Source organism: Saccopteryx bilineata, chromosome 5 (genome assembly GCF_036850765.1).
Source record: "Saccopteryx bilineata isolate mSacBil1 chromosome 5, mSacBil1_pri_phased_curated, whole genome shotgun sequence".
In the NCBI taxonomy this organism is placed as follows: Eukaryota; Metazoa; Chordata; class Mammalia; order Chiroptera; family Emballonuridae; genus Saccopteryx; species Saccopteryx bilineata.
The window spans coordinates 237,294,937-237,312,352 of NC_089494.1; the positions used below are offsets into that span (position 1 = coordinate 237,294,937).

The window sequence follows — 17,416 nt, forward strand, 5'->3', positions numbered from 1 at the left end:
CATGGTGTATTTTGGGAGAGGAGGGCTTAATCCATTTTGAATGAGGGTTATTTATGATCTGTTAAGTCTGGACCATGGGTATAAAGATGCTCATATATTAACTTCTAAGTGTATTTCATAATTTTAAAAACCATCTTTAGCCCGACCAGGCAGTGGTGCAATGTAGAGAGAGCGTCAGACTGGGACGCAGAGGACCCAGGCTCAAAACCCCAAGGTCGCCATGGCCAGTTGGCTCAACAGTAGAGTGTCAGCCTGGCGTGTGCAAGTCTTGGGTTCAGTTCCTGGCCAGAGCACACAGGAAAAGCAACCATCTGCTTCTCCACCCTTCCCCCTCTCCTTTCTCTCTATCTCTCTCTTCCCCTCCCACAGTCAAGGCTCCATTGGAGCAAAGTTGTCCCAGGCACTGAGGATGGCTCCATGGCCTCCGCCTCAGGTGCTAGAATGACTCAGACTGCAAGGGAGCAAGGTCCCAGATGGGCAGAGTATCGTCCCCTGGTGGGCAGGCCAGTTGGATCCTGGTCAGGTGCACGCAGGAGTCTGTCTCTCTGCCTCCCTACTTCTCACTTCAGAAAAATACAAACATCCCAAGGTCGCCAGCTTGATCTGGTTTGAGCTAGGCTCACCAGGGGTCACTCTGTCTGTAATCCTCTGGTAAAACTAATGGGCAGGAAGCAAGTAGATATGATTGTACACGATTCTTTCCACCATAATCAGTAAATGTTTCAGAGTCAGACGTTATTTTAAACCCCTGTTCCACCAAAAAGTTACTGGATACTGAGAAAGTTACTTAATTTCTTCAGAGCTGCAATTTTTCTAATCTGTAAAACAGTAACATCAACCTCATAGGCTGCTATATCTGTAAAATAGCAGAAAGCAAGCATTCATCTATAGCTACTTTAAATTTGCAGTAAAAGGTGCTTGCTTTGGCTGCATATATACTAAATTTGCAGTAAAATCAAAGAATTAAGGGGAGAAAAAATGACACAGGTTTTAAATGAAGTTCTCTTACCTTCTCAGAAGTACATAAGAGAACAACACTGTGAATGTACTGTCTTCAGATGGATGTCACTGCTACTTTATACTTTCCAAGACCAAATTTTAAAATAGGAATTTTACAAAAGGATTCAAGATTACTTTACACACTACAGGATTAGAATCTCAACTTCTTGATCCAGTTTCTGCTGATCAGAGCCATGTCAAGAAATCCAAAACAATCCTCTAATTCAGGGGTCCCCAAACTTTTTACACAGGGGGCCAGTTTACTGTCCCTCAGACCGTTGGAGGGCCAGACTATAAAAAATACTATGAACAAATCCCTATGCACACTGCACATATCTTATTTTAAAGTAAAAAAACAAAACGGGAACAAATACAATATTTAAAATAAAGAACAAGTAAATTTAAATCAACAAACTGACCAGTATTTCAATGGGAACTATGGGCCTGCTTTTGGCTAATGAGATGGTCAATGTCCGGTTCCATATTTGTCACTGCTAGCCGTAACAAGTGATATGATGCGCTTCCCGAGCCATGACACATGCATCCCGCGTCACTGGAAGTAGTACTGTACGTGAGCGATGCCGCACTTTGTGGCACTGCCACATACAGTACTACAGGAGCACAGGATGTATCCTCCTGTGCTCCTCTCACTGACCACCAATGAAAGAGGTGCCCCTTCCGGAAGTGCGGCGGGGGCGGATAAATGGCCTCAGGGGGCCGCATGCAGCCCGGGCCGTAGTTTGGGGACTCCTGCTCTAATTCTTATATTATCCTAAAGACTTCCAAATAATTTACTTGTCACTTAGATCACATTTTAACACATATTCTCCAATTTCTAACTATCTTCTAAAGATTAACCAACACCTGGAGAACAAGGCCCATATTAATTTTTTTCTATTCTCCTTGGACACTAGCCTCGCAGGTGGTTTTCACACAATTTCAAAGAAACACTAAAGCCCCACATGTTAAGCCTTTTCTTGAAGCAAATTCACAGAAGCTATCACTAAACCAATGAAGGAAACAATAAAAACAACAGTAAGAATAAAACAGAATACTTAATTCTGACATCTTTTTTTTTTTTTTTTTTTTTCATTTTTCTGAAGCTGGAAACAGGGAGAGACAGTCAGACAGACTCCCGCATGCGCCCGACCGGGATCCACCCGGCACGCCCACCAGGGGGCGACGCTCTGCCCACCAGGGGGCGATGCTCTGCCCATCCTGGGCGTCGCCATGTTGCGACCAGAGCCACTCTAGCGCCTGAGGCAGAGGCCACAGAGCCATCCCCAGCGCCCGGGCCATCTCTGCTCCAATGGAGCCTTGGCTGCGGGAGGGGAAGAGAGAGACAGAGAGGAAAGCGCGGCGGAGGGGTGGAGAAGCAAATGTGCGCTTCTCCTGTGTGCCCTGGCCGGGAATCGAACCCGGGTCCTCCGCACGCTAGGCCGACGCTCTACCGCTGAGCCAACCGGCCAGGGCCTTAATTCTGACATCTTAACTGATAATCCATTTACTGAATGTCTAATGTGTCCCAGGTATTGCTGCTCTGTATGCACTGTAAATACTCTCTTAATCTTCCTACATTTTAACAGAGAAGAAAAGCGAGATACAGAGTTAGTGCCACAGGTATAAGTAGAGAAGCCAGGACTCAAATTCCAAAGCCCACAATCTTTATCACTAAGCTGAATTTACTGTATTAAGTTTAAGAAGCAAAATATCTTTGCCTTTTGGCAAATTAAGTTCTCACGCCATGAGAGAAAAGCAAAATACACTTATACACAAAATTCAATATTAAACTATCACTTGTTCTATTTAAAGTATTATTGGCATTCAGCTTTTATAGTACTATTTATGAAAAGGATAATCTATAAAGCAACAATTATAATGATTGGAGTGGATTGATATGCCTGGGTTCAACATTAACCAAATATAGCAACAATCAATCTCTCCAGACCTCAGTTTCCTAATCTTAATAGATGAGGAGTACTTGATCTGTGGTGGCACAGTGGATAAAGCCTTAACCTGGTACACTGAGGTCGCTGGTTCAAAACCCCAGGCTTGCCCTGTCAAGGCACAAATAAGAAGCAACTTCGAATTGAGGCTCCTCACTCCACCCCCATCATCATCCTCTCTCTCTCTCTCCTTCTCTTTCTAAAATCAATGGGTAAGGCCTGATCTGTGGTGGCGCAGTGGATAAAGCATCTACCTGGAAATGCTGAGATCGCCAGTTCAAAACCCTGGGCTTGCCTGGTCAAGGCACATATGGGAGTTGATGCTTCCAGCTCCTCCCCCCTTCTCTCTGTCTCTCTCTCCTCTCTCTCCCTCTGTTTCTCCTCTCTAATAATGAATAAATAAATAAATAAATAAATTTAAAATCAATGGATAAAATCTTTAAAAAAAAAAAAGAAACGCCTGGCCAGGCGGTGGCGCAGTGGACAGAGCATTGCACTGGGATGCAGAGGACCCAGGTTCGAAACCACAAAGTCGTCAGCATGAGCTTGGACTCATCAGCTTGAGTGCGGGGTCGCTGGCTGGAGCATGGGATCATAGACATGACCTCATGGGTCACAGGCTTGAGTCCAAAGGTCACTGGCTTAAGCAAGGGGTTATTTGCTTTGCTATAGCCACCCGGTCAAGGCACATATGAGAAAGCAATCAATGAACAACTAAGGAGACTAAGGAGCTACAAGGAAGAATTGATGCTTCTCATCTCTCTCCCTTCCTGTCTCTATCTGACCCTCTCTCTGGCTGGCTGTCACAGAAAAAATAAATCACACTTTTTTTTTTTTTTTACAGAGACAGAGAGAGAGTCATAGAGAGGGACAATTAGGGACAGACGGGAACAGAGAGAGATGAGAAGCATAATCATTAGTTTTTCATTGCAACACCTTAATTGTTCATTGATTGCTTTCTCATATGTGCCTTGACGGGGGGGGGGGGGGGGGGGGCTACAGCAGACCGAGTAACCCCTTGCTCGAGCCAGCGACCTTGGGTCCAAGCTGGTGAGCCTTGCTCAAACCAGATGAGCCCACGCTCAAGCTGGCGACCTCGGGGTCTCGAACCTGGGTCTTCCGCATCCCAGTCCGACGCTCTATCCACTGCGCCACAGCCTGGTCAGGCAAAAAAATAAATCATACTTAAAAAAAAAACAGATGAGTTTTGCGTAGATCTAAACACTCTTGCAATTCTAATAATAAATTTTAACACATCTTCTAAGACAGTTGTAATATATTTTGGACAAAGATGTTGAAAGGTAGCTTTAAAAAACCTTCAAAATTGAAACAATCATATAGTACACACTCAGATCTATTCTTCAACTCAAACTCAAAGCTTATCTGTGCTATCAGAAATGAGGAAAGTGACTGGAGGGGGTGGGGGTCCTATTGTGCTGGTAAGACGGTTTCTTTAGGCTCTGGCAAGTTGGCTCAGTGGTAGAGCGTGGGCCTGACGTGCGGAAGTCCCAGGTTCGATTCCCGGCCAGGGCACACAGGAGAAGCGCCCATCTGCTTCTCCACCCCTCCCCCTCTCCTTCCTCTCTGTCTCTCTCTTCCCCTCCCGCAGCCAAGGCTCCATTGGAGCAAAGATGGCCCAGGCGCTGGGGATGGCTCCTTGGCCTCTGCCCCAGGCGCTAGAGTGGCTCTGGTCGTGGCAGAGCAACGCCCCGGAGGGGCAGAGCATTGCCCCCTGGTGGGTGTGCCGGGTGGATCCCGGTCGGGCACATGCGGGAGTCTGTCTTGACTGTCTCTCCCCATTTCTAGCTTCGGAAAAATACAAAAAAAAAAAAAAAAAAGACTGTTTCTTTATTTGAGTGCTAATCACACTTTATTTTATGTACATCCTTCTTTGATATGAAAAGGTGATTTTTTTCCCCAAAGATAACTGTGAAAACACTTAGAAAGGTGCTCTAACTTCACAACTATGTTTGTATACACTAGACTTGGGCAACTTTTCTGTTCTAAATATGTAATTGTGTTCCTTGCCTAATTTTGTCAATAATCTCTGCTCCCTAGTTCCAATTTAGATACCTACAGAAGCAATCATTTACTTATAAATTACAGTATTACTGTAATTCTTTTGGGACTTCTAAAATTTGAGGTCAATCTTTTTTTTTTTTTTTTTGTATTTTTTTTGTATTTTTCTGAAGTGAGAAGCAGGGAGGCAAAGAAACATACTCCCACATGCACCTGACCAGGATACACAAGGCATGCTCACTAGGCGATGCCTTGCCCATCTGGGGTGTTGTTCCATTGCAACTGGAGCCATTCTAGCACCTGAGGAGGAAGCCATGGAACCATCCTCAGCACCTGGGCCAACTTTGCTCCAAGGGGAAAAGAGAGACAGAGAGGAAAAAGAGGGGGAAGGGTGCAGAAGCAGATGTGCCCTGGCTGGGAATCAAATCCGGGACTTCCACATGCTGGGCCAATGCTCTACTGCTGAGCCAACCGGCCAGGGCCGAGATCAATCTTAACTTTCCTTTAAAACTTAGTTCAAGAACCTCTCTACATACACATACCCTCAGAACTTCCTATCTCCAATCCGGTAAGTTTTGGGGGTTGTAGTCAATATGCCCAATAGCTGCTGACAACATTCACTGGAAAAAAATAATATATGTTCATTAGAGAGAGGTGACATACTAGGGGCCCTAGATGAATCTAATTTTTGCCTGATGGACACAAATAAAAGTCTTTATAATAGCAAAGTAAAACAAGAATGTGCCCCCATCAGTATTACTTTGACAAGCTTTTAATTTTTAACTTTTTACCCAATCTATAAGCTTCCCTTGTTCAACCCACACACAGAACGCTAAAAGGCACACTACTTAAATAAGTTACTAACCATGTTCACTGCAGCATTATTCAGTGGCCAAGACATGGAAATAACCAAAGTATCCCTCAATAGATGACTGGATAAAGAAGATGTGGTACATATATAAAATGGAATCTGGCCTGACCTGTGGTGGCGCAGTGGCTAAAGTGTCGACCTAGAAATACTGAGGTCGCCGGATCGAAATCCTGGGCTTGCCTGGTCAAGGCACATTTGGAAGTTGATGCTTCCAGCTCCTCCCCCCTTCTCTCTCTCTGTTTCTCTCTCTCTTCTCTAAAAATGAATAAATAAACAAATAAATAGTAAAATGGAATCCTACTCAGCCATAAGAAAGATGGTCTAGCCTGACCAGACGGTGGTGCAGTGGATAGAGCGTTGGACTGGGATGCAGAGGACCCAGGTTCGAGACCCCTAGGTCGCCAGCTTGAGCGCGGGCTCATCTGGTTTGAGCAAAGATCACCAGTTTGGACCCAAGGTTGCTGGCTTGAGCAAGGGGTTACTCAGTATGCTATAGCCCCATAGTTAAGGCACATATGAGAAAGCAATCAATGAACTAAGGTATTGCAACAAAAAACTAATGATTGATACCTCTCATCTCTCTCCATTCCGGTCTGTCCCTATCTATCCCCATCTCTGACTCTATGTCTCTGTTAAAAAAAAAAAAGGAAATGATGGTCTATTGTCATTCACAACAACATGGATTGAGAACATTATGCTAAGTGAAATAAGTAAATCAGAAAAAGCTAAGAACTACATGATTTCACAACATAGGTGAGATATAAAACTGAGACTTATGGACATAGACAGAAGTGAAGTGGTTATCACTTCACTTCAGGAAGAGGGATGGGAGGAGGGGAGTAAAGGACAAATACACAGCGCCAGAAAATGACTGACTTTGGGTATGGGCACACTACGCCAGAAAATGACTGACTTTGGGTATAGGCACACTACGCAATTAACAGTTCAACAGCTAAAGAGATGTTTACCTGAAACCTATGTAACCATATTGACCAATGTCACCCATTAAATTTAATTTCTAAATAAATAAGTTACTAAAATCAAATCACTTTTCTATTCAAAAACTGCAAATACTGGTTACACTGGTTTTTAACTAGGAAATTTCACCTTTTTCTTTAAATCAAAAAGAAAAGTATAAAAGAAAAAGATAACCATTAATTTATAAAGGAAGAACAAAGTGTTAAAAAAAAACCAAAGTTCAAAGCTAGTAGTAGCCATGCAATATAATTTTTTGTCTTAACTGTTTGTTCATTTACATTTTAGATAAATTATACTACCCTGGCCGGTTGGCTCAGCAGTAGAGCGTCGGCCTGGCGTGCGGGGGACCCGGGTTCAATTCCTGGCCAGGGCACATAGGAAAAGCGCCCATTTGCTTCTCCCCCCCCCCCCCCCCCCCCCCCCGCCTTCCTCTCGTTCTCTCTCTTCCCCTCCCGCAGTAGAGGCTCCATTGGAGCAAAGATGGCCCGGGCGCTGGGGATGGCTCCTTGGCCTCTGCCCCAGGCACAAGAGTGGCTCTGGTCGCAGCAGAGCGACGCCCTGGAGGGGCAGAGCATCGCCCCTGGTGGGAGTGCCGGGTGGATCCCGGTCGGGCGCACTGTCTCTCCCCATTTCCAGCTTCAGAAAAATACAAAAAAAAAAAAAAATTATTATACTATACATCTTACAGAGTTAATAGACCTAAATGTTTTTCTAAAGAGTTTTGTCTATAGCAGTGGCTCTCAGTATTTTGCAATGTCTAAAAATATTTTTAATTGATATAACTGGCAGGAAAAAAAGGTAGGGATGTTAGGGGGATGAGAGTTTGCTGTGCTATTATCTAGAATAATCTATATCGCCTGACCAGGCAGTGGCGCAGTGGATAGAGCGTCAGACTGGGATGCGGAGGACCCAGGTTTGAGACCCCGAGGTCACCAGCTTGAGCACAGGCTCATCTGGTTTGAGCAAAAAGCTCACCAGCTTGGACCCAAGGTGGCTGGCTCGAGCAACGGGTTACTCGGTCTGCTATAGCCCCACGGTCAGGGCACATATGAGAAAGCAATCAGTGAACAACTAAGGCAGCGGTCCCCTAACTACGGCCCCCCTAACTACGGCCCCCCGTAGGCCACATGCGGCCCCCTGAGGCCATTTATCTGCCCGCCCCCCTGCACTTCCAGAAGGGGCACCTCTTTCATTGGTGGTCAGTGAGAAGAGCATAGTTCCCATTGAAATACTGGTCAGTTTGTTGATTTAAATTTACTTGTTCTTTATTTTAAATATTGTATTTGTTCCCGTTTTGTTTTTTTACTTTAAAATAAGATATGTGCAGTGTGCATAGGGATTTGTTCATAGTTTTTTTTATAGTCCGGCCTGCCAACGGTCTGAGGGACAGTGAACTGGCCCCCTGTGTAAAAAGTTTGGGGACCGGTTGGCTCAGTGGTAGAGAGTCGGGTTCGATTCCCGGCCAGGGCACACAGGAGAAGCGCCCATCTGCTTCTCCATCCCTCCCCCTCTCCTTCCTCTCTGTCTCTGTCTTCCCCTCCCACAGCCAAGGATCCAATGGAGCAAAGTTGGCTGGGCGCTGAGGATGGATGGATGGCCTCTGCCTCAGGCGCTAGAATGGCTCTGGTTGCAACAGAGCAACGCCCCAGATGGGCAGAGCATCACCCCCTGGTGGGCATGCCAGGTGGATCCCAGTCGGAGCATGTGGGAGTCTGTCTGACTGCCTCCCCGTTTCCAACTTCAGGAAAAAAAAAAAAAGTTCAGGGACCCCTGAACTAAGGTGTCGCAATGAAAAACTAATGATTAATGCTTCTCATCTCTCTCCGTTCCTGTCTATCCCTCTCTCTGATTCTCTCTCTCTGTAAAAAAAAAAAAAAAAAAGAATAATCTGTATCAAGCTAGATCAAACATAGTACATTTATATTAAAAGATAATATTCAAAAATCCATTTAAGTAAATAAGGAAAACTTAAAAGTATTCATGAAACCAATTTGTTAATGTCATGGCTTTAAATATTCCCTATGAGAATCCTAGAAAATGTTAGCCACGTATAGCTACAATCTAAAAAAAACTAGCCCTGGCTAGATAGCTCAGTTGGTCAGAACATCATCCTGACACACAAAGATTGCAGGTTTGATCCCCAGTCACAGCACATACAGCAAGAGACTGATGTTTCTATCTGTCTCTCTCTCTCTAAAATCAGTAAGTTGTTTGTTTTTTTAATATGAAAAAACTATAGGTACCATAAAGCACAAGAACAAGCTAGAATATATACACTGGTTTGAGGGCATTTTAGTTCACTGAGTTTCAAATTTTGAAATACTTCCACACTAAAATGCAAATAAAGCATTTAAGTTATTTAGAGTTAACACTTATTTTAATGTTTAACAATTAGCCCAAGCAGGAGGTGGCGAGGTGGATAGAGCCTCGGAATGGGACACAGAGGACCCAGGTTCGAAACCTCGAGGTCGCCAGCTTGAGCGCAGGCTCATCCGGTTTAAGCAAGGCTCACTGGCTTGAGCAAGTGGTTACTAGGTCTGCTGTATAGCCCCTGATCAAGGCACATATGAGAAAGCAATCAATGAGAAACTAAGGTGCCACAACAAAGAATTGATGATTCTCATCTCTCTCCCTTCTGGTCTGTCTGTCCCTATCTGTCTCTGTCACCAAAATAAATAAATAAATAAATAAATAAAGTTTAACAATTAAATTAGGTGTGTTTAAATCCTTTAACTATAATACAAACCAGGATCAATTATTTTTAAATAATTAAAAGGATGACTTATCCTCAGCAAGTCATGACAGTGTGGTTGGTACAACATAAACACAAGCAGACCTATATCCAAATTCCAAAGCTTATTTAACTTCTCTGAATCTCAATTTTCACATCTAAAAAACAGGAAATCTAACTCAAAGACCTGTTCTTGAGAATTGGCAAAAATGTATAATAAATGGCACTGAGAGCCACTCTACAAATAGTAGTTAACAATAACTATAGTAAATAACCTATGGGTACAGATTATAGTTTTATTATATCCTCACAATCAACAATTCATTTATGTAATTTGACTCACAAAATAACCATAGAATGTACTTTAAAGCAATTTTCCATTCCCAGCAACTTTGAAACATTAGTTAAAATTCTCACTCAGATTTAAAAATTAGTATCTGACAGATAAAGGATTACTTTCCCAAAAGTCTCAAGGAAAAATTACCTAGATGGGTGCCTTTATTTACTATTTTATTTATTTTGAGTAACAAGTTCACATAACTTGATTCAAAAGGGATCTTCTGATGTATGCTGCCCGAGACACCCAAGAACCCTACACAGAAGTCACTAATCTTATCATTTCCTCATTAATCCTTTCACCTATACAAATACACATCCCTTCCACCCCATACAAATGGGGTCCTTCTCTGCAATATTCTGCATTTGCTTTATCTAGAAGGTTATATTTCACATTCCTAGAATGGCCACTTATAACTTCTTATGGCCAGAATCCAGCAAACATTAGCAGCCTTTACAAAGGTACTTAAAAGGCCAAAACAAAATCCTGTATCAACCAATATTCTTAGCAAAAACAAGCATATAAAATTTAAACTTTTGTAAAATGGACATGTACATAAGTAACATAATGAAAACCTTGATTTCTTGACCAGCCATTCAAGATTCTGCGTTTGCACACTTAAAAAGAAAACATACTGTACTACAAGTCCTTCAAATAGTTCAAAATAATTCACTTATAAAACTGGCCCTATAAAAATAAAGATAAAATAAAATATTGCTGCAAATAAAACTATTTATTGATTATATCCCAAAATTAAATTATCTGACTTGAAGACTATCCTGGTGAAAAATCACCTTATATAAAACAAAGAGACCATATGAACTATGAGCCCCAATTATTACTTTTAAGTAACAGAAAATAAAGCACTAGAAGTTTTATATTAAGTTTCAGGCTTGTACAACATTATTATAGAAGAAATCTTTGGGGCTGTTGGCAAAAATATTAGCTGCAATGTTTCATTATGAATATATGTCAACTATCTTGACATATATTTTCTTATTAAATAAAAAAATAAAGTCATTGTTTCACTGCATATCACTATAGACATTTATGTCTATTTCTGCACTGTACCACAAAAATACAAAGTCATCCTTCCATTCAAAATTTTGGCACTTGAACAAATACAGAGGTCAGAGTTCATACACATGCTCTATAAAACCAATCATTATTTTATACTATTACATTCAATAAATCTGCTACTACATCATTTTAAAATAATTTTAAAGGACTATTTTCTCCATGTCTAATTGGAAACATACACAACCACCCACTATATATTCAGTGGCACCAATAAAGCTGAAGTGCTATCAGATATACTATTTAAATTACTCATCACATACTTAGAATGCTTAACTTCACAAATCACTGAGATTATTAAAGTATCAGCATAAGAGAAAAATACAAACAGCAATGACCCATTCAATGATGGTATGTGGCATCTTGAAAATAACCATTTCAATACTGCTTTTTAATCTTTCCATTTTAAATCCAATGAGGAAAAACAACCTGGTATTCTTGATTTAAGTTTGAAAAAATTATACTGATACTTGCATGGTTTGAGTTTGGTATCTTAATATAAATAAATGTGGCCAACACTAGAGTATCTAAATTCTGCAGGACCCAAGAGCAGCTTGAGACAAAAAAAGTTTTTAATCAATTCAAGGTATGTTATAACTACTCAAAAAAGGGGGGGATATATAATAATGTGTTAATCTGGTGAAATCCCATGTTTTTAATACGGCTGCTTTTCAAAAGCAAGAATCAACTACTATGAAGGACACATCATAATGAAGTTTCATGGCACAACCCAGTCACAGAGGCATTGTCTTAGGAGAGGCTCCCTGGTGTGTAACTTGTAGTATTTTGAAATAAGCTTCTCATACATTCTATTATTTTTTTCCTAGTTAAAAATATTTAAATGCCCTTAAACACACTAAACAACTTGCCTTTACCCAGTCAGAAGCTTTAGGTGTCAACAGAAAAGAGGCCTAGGAATTGTAGGGGACAAATGGAAATGAGATAATGGTCTAGAATGGAATTAATATCCTATCTCACGTGAAAATTTCCTTATCCCCCACTCAAGTACGATAGTACCTCATTACTATCTTACTGTCCGCCCCTTCTCTCCCAACACCCAACTAAGAGGGAGTAACTCTGACCATCCTCCTCCTTTCATCAATACCGTAGAACTCCCCCAGCTCCTGCCCTAAGGACAGGCCAGCGGAGGCCAGACAGGCTATAACCCAGAATACCCTGAAAAGTGGGGGCCTCTGAGCACCGCGGCTCTCCGGATCCAGTTACCTTTCCCCTTCCCCCAACCCTCTTCCCGGGTTTTCTCAGGCTGGGCCTGCTCCCTCCACCCTACAGCCACACTCCCAGCTGCTGCCACTGCCTCGGGGTTCTCACCGCAGCTCCCACCCCGCCGCCAAGTGCCCCCCTCTCCATCAGCCCCTCAAACCGTACTCCTCGCCACACCGCCCGCCCACGAGACCGTCCATCTCAGGGCCCTGGGAGGGGAGGGGAGGAGAAGGAGGGCAGGGGAGGCAGGGGAGGGAGAGGAGGGAGAGGAGGGGAAGGAGGGGAAGGAGGGGAAGGAGGGGAGGGGAGGCAGGGCGGCGGGAGGGGGGGGCTGCTGCTCCCTCACAGGCAGAAGGGCGGCCGCGAGCAGGGCCACCTGGGGGTTACCCAGGAAATGGGAAGTCGCCGCTGGCAGGGCCCTCCCGCCCTGGGCTGAGGTGGGGGACGTCCCGGAGTTCATTTCTGACCTCCTCGCTCTTCAGCACCTCCTTGAACTCCCGCTTGATTCGCTGCACCGCGATGTTGGCCATGTCTCCGCCCGCAGCTGATTCGTACCCGCCTCCTCCGCCACCGCTACGACCACCGTCGCCGCCGCCACCTCCTCCTCCACCGCCTCCTCCCTCGGCGATTCACACCCGAGCACACGAACACTGCCACTGCCACCCCGGCCGCCGCGCTCTCTTCAGTATGGAATCACCTCCGTGCCCGGCCACCAAAATGGCGCCAGGTCCGCGCATGCGTACGGCGCTGACCAGGCCGGGCGGCGCAGCCGCTCCCGTTGTAGCCCCATACGCCTCAGCCGCTTTCCTCGCGCCGCGCCGCGCCGCGCGTCTCCGCGGGAGCTGCGGCCGCGTGGCTCCGCCCTGCCGGCGTCTGGGGCCTGGAGGGTGCGGCTTCCGCGCTGGCGAGCCCTGCGCGGGCCCCCTCCGTAGTCTTGCTCCTCCTCCTCCCTGGTTCGTAACGCGGTGGTGTGGTCCGCGCTTCCAGCCTCTAGCCTCTGACGAAGGCTGGAGTCGAACCTGACGGGTTCGCACGGCCCACTCGGCTTGGAGCGCCGCCCTGGCTCGGCCAGACCCCAAACCCACGGGCTCAATGTGCTTGTCTGTCTTTAGTGGATGAAAACACTGTCCCAGGGCTCAGTCCGGCCCATTCTCTGCTGGTATAGGCCCAGAAAATCCACCGCGGTCCGTTTCGCTCTGCAGCCATTACAGTGCTACTATCGTTACATTCATGCTAGGTACTACAAGTCATTGAATCGTGTTTTTGCTCATTGTTGGGTCCCATCAGGTGTATTGGAGGCGGGAACTCCATGGAGATGCCTGAGGTGAGGTTAGAAGCCGGATGTTGATCTTTGACCTACTTAGATAATACCGCGCTGTGGAACCAAAACCATAGTTTTTAAACTTCAGTGAACATCGGAATTGATTGAGACTTTAAAACAAAACAAAACAAAACAAAAAAAACAACGCTAGGCCCCATCCCTAGAGTGGGGGATGGGTCTAATTTGCATTTACAATAAATTCCCAGATGCTGCTGCTTCCGCTTTTGGTTCAGGGAACAGTTTGAGAACCTCTGACCTAAGGCACGTGAAAGTGAAAAATAAATGATAGATGCTTCTTGAGGGAGAAGGACAGCTTTATTTCTGTAAGCCTCCAACAGTATCTGGAGCAAGCAGGTTCTCAATAAATACTGAATGAATAAATGAGTAAAGATTAGAGAAAAATGTTTACGTGGAAAGTAAGTTTGAAAGGCAACGTGAAAGTGGTTGCTAGGGTTTACGGGAAGTATTGGTGCTGAGAGAGGTACTTTGAATAGAACATTTGGAATAAGTAGTAAAGGTTATTTAGAAGTTTGTTTCATTGTACTTCATTCAGTAGAGTATCCTGTTAGCACTGTGTTAGCAAAAATTACTAACAGTTTGGCAGCAAAAAATCAAATAGCCACAGGGAGTGAATCATTCAGTGGAGGCACATGGCAAAAAAATTTTATAAATTCCTAATACAGGAACTAAGAGATTTTTGATTCCAGCTCTCCTCCTTGCCAGCTCTCTTGCCCAGCCTTGGTTTCCTCATCTGCAAAATAAGAAAGCTGGATTATATGATCTCTGTCAAGTTTTAAGAGTTCAGAATTCTAAATCATCTGGAAACTTTTCCCTAAATGGGCTAAAAATAAATTATAAAAAGTCTTCCAGCAGAGCCCCCTAGTGGTGCTAAGAGGAAACAACTATATATGCGGTCATGGTACCATGAATTACTGGCATAATGTAAATCATGCCATGTTATGTGTATTCGTGCCAGTACAATAAAAATAATTATTTTAAGTGTAAAAAAATGTTTGACTATTTTACATTTTTCACCTTCATTCCGTCCCCGATATAAACTTCAAAGAAATTTTCAACACTCAAATCACATGGGGACTACTAGTTAAAAGGGTATTATAATTTCTTCAAGGGAAAGGGGTTTGGTATTTTCTTCTTAATTTTTATTTATTGACTTTTGAGAGAGAGAGGAAGGGGGAGAGAGAAACACTGATTTGCTCTTCCACATATTTATGCATTCTTTGGTTTATTCTTGTATGGGCCCTGACTGGGGATCAAACTCACAACCTTAGCATATAGGATGATATCCTAATCAACTAAACTATCTGGTCTAGGCAGTTTGGCAATTTTTAATTTTCTTTTTATTTTAGTGAGGAGAGAGAGAGAGAAGGTGGGGGGAGGAGCAGGAAGCATCAACTCCCATATGTGCCTTGACTGGGCAAGCCCAGGGTTTTGTTTTTGGGGTTTTTTAAGCCTAGGGTTTTGAATCAGCAACCTCAGAATTCCAGGGTGACATTTTATCCACTGTGCCACCACAGATCAAGCAGTTTGGTAATTTTTAAATGCACATCATTATTGGCCCTGATATTCCATTTCCAAGGGGTCATTCTACGGTCCTTCCAGAGAATGAGGCAACTGCTTATTAACTGATATGAAAAAACCCTCAAAATACATTATAAGGGGAAGAAAAACACTACACTAAATGTAATGTGGCATTCTGAATTGGACCCTAGAACTGAAAGGACATAACTAGTGAAATCTGAACACTGTAATTTAGTTAATAGTACTATAGCAATGTTAATTTCTTTTTTTTTTCTTTTTTTTTTCTTCTTTTTTTTCATTTTTCTGAAGCTGGAAACAGGGAGAGACAGTCAGACAGACTCCCGCATGCGCCCGACCGGGATCCACCCGGCACGCCCACCAGGGGCGGCGCTCTGCCCACCAGGGGGCGATGCTCTGCCCATCCTGGGCGTCGCCATGTTGCCACCGGAGCCACTATAGCGCCTGGGGCAGAGGCCACAGAGCCATCCCCAGCGCTCGGGCCATCTTTGCTCCAATGGAGCCTTGGCTGCAGGAGGGGAAGAGAGAGACAGAGAGGGAAAGCGCGGCGGAGGGGTGGAGAAACAAATGGGCGCTTCTCCTGTGTGCCCTGGCCGGGAATGGAACCCGGGTCCTCCGCACGCTAGGCCGACGCTCTACCGCTGAGCCAACCGGCCAGGGCCTAATGTTAATTTCTTAGTTCTGAATGGTACTATGATTATTTAAAATATTAAAATTCATAGAAGTAAAGAGTATACAAGAGTCTCTGAAACATTTCTGTAAATATAAAATTATTGAAAAGAAAAAGCTTACTTTTAAAAAAGCATGATTGCACCTGACTGGGCAGTGGCGCAGTGAATAGAGCAGAGGTTGGGAAACTTTTTGGCTGAGAGAGCCATGAACGCTATATATTTTAAAATATAATGCCATGAGAGCCATACAACAACCTGTGTACGTTATGCATTATCCAATAAAAATTTGCTGTTGTCCCGGAGGACAGCTGTGATTGGCTCCAGCCACCCGCAACCATGAACATGAGCGGTAAGAAATGAATGGATTATAATACATGAGGATGTTATTACTTATTTTATTAAAGATTTGTCTGCGAGCCAGATGCAGCCATCAAAAGAGCCGCATCTGGCTCGCGAGCCATAGGTTCCCAATCCCTGGAATAGAGCTTTGGACTGGGACGTAGAGGACCCAGGTTCGAGACCAGAGGTTGCCAGCTTGAGTGCGGGCTCATCTGGTTTGAGCAAAGCTCACCAGCTTGGACCCAAGGTCGCTGGCTTGAGCAAGGGGTTACTTGGTCTGCTGTAGCCCCCCGGTCAAGGTACATATGAGAAAGCAATCAATGAACAACTAAGGTGTTGCAACGAAAAACTAATGATTGATGCCCCTCATCTCTCTCCATTCCTGTCTGTCTGTCCCTATCTATCCCTCTCTCTGACTCTCTCTGTCGCTGTAAAAAAAAAATGCATGATTGCATATAGTATACCGCCATATGTGTGAAGGAAGAAAGGAATATGCTTGTATATATAATGCTTGTGAGTCCATAAAATATCACTAGAATAATACATAAGAAACTGAACAACAGCCTGACCAGGTGGTGGCGCAGCAGATAGAGCATCAGACTGGGATGGGGAGGACCCAGGTTCGAGACCCTGAGGTCACCAGCTTGAGTGCAGGCTCATCTGGTTTGAGCAAAGCTCACCTGCTTGGACCCAAGGTTGCTGGCTCGAGCAAGGAGTTACTCAGTCTGCTGTAGCCCCACAGTCATGGCACATATGAGAAAGCAATCAATGAACAACTAAAGTGCCACAACGAAAAACTGATGATTGATGCTTCTCATCTCTCTGTGTTCCTGTCTGTCTGTCCCTATCTATCCCTCTCTCTGACTCTTGCTCTGTCTCTGTAAAAAAAAAAAAAATAATAATAATAATAATAATAATTAATTAAAAAAAAAAAAGAAACTGAACAACAGTGGTTATCTCTGAGAAAGCAAAGTAAGTTGCCTTAGGGAAGGCAAAGTAGGAGATTTTCACTATGTATCCTGTTATACTATTTTACCTGTTCAAAACTAAATTTTTAAAAATGAGTTTTGAGTAATGCAGATTATAGCTCTTCATTGGTATGACCTAGTTCTTATTAATGACTTTATTAAGTAATTAATTAAATGACTATTTATTGAGTGCCTACTGTGTGCCAGGCATGATTTAGACCCCAAAAACATATCTATGAACAAGAAACAAACAAAAAAAAAATTGTAGGATTTACATTCTAGCAGGGATCAGGAGAATTAACACAAAGTATTATCTGCAGACACCTGAGAGCCCCTGAGATGTTTTCAGGAGGTCAGTCTGAAATTCCCAAACTAATAAAA

The 17,416-nt window shown here is 43.7% G+C and overlaps 1 protein-coding gene across 3 annotated transcripts in view; it reads right to left on the reverse strand.

Annotated features, from left to right (window-relative positions):
* The window catches only part of UBE2K (ubiquitin conjugating enzyme E2 K), a 74,755-nt gene extending 61,724 nt beyond the window's left edge, over positions 1-13,031 (reverse strand). The window contains exon 1 of one of the 3 annotated variants that reach the window (XM_066279413.1): positions 12,647-13,031. In XM_066279413.1, the coding sequence (XP_066135510.1) occupies positions 12,647-12,709 (63 nt within the window). In that variant the 5' untranslated portion in view covers positions 12,710-13,031. The remainder of the gene's footprint in view (positions 1-12,646) is intronic. The other 2 variants (XM_066279414.1, XM_066279412.1) reach the window with 2 other exon arrangements.
* Between the last annotated feature and the right edge of the window lie 4,385 nt (positions 13,032-17,416).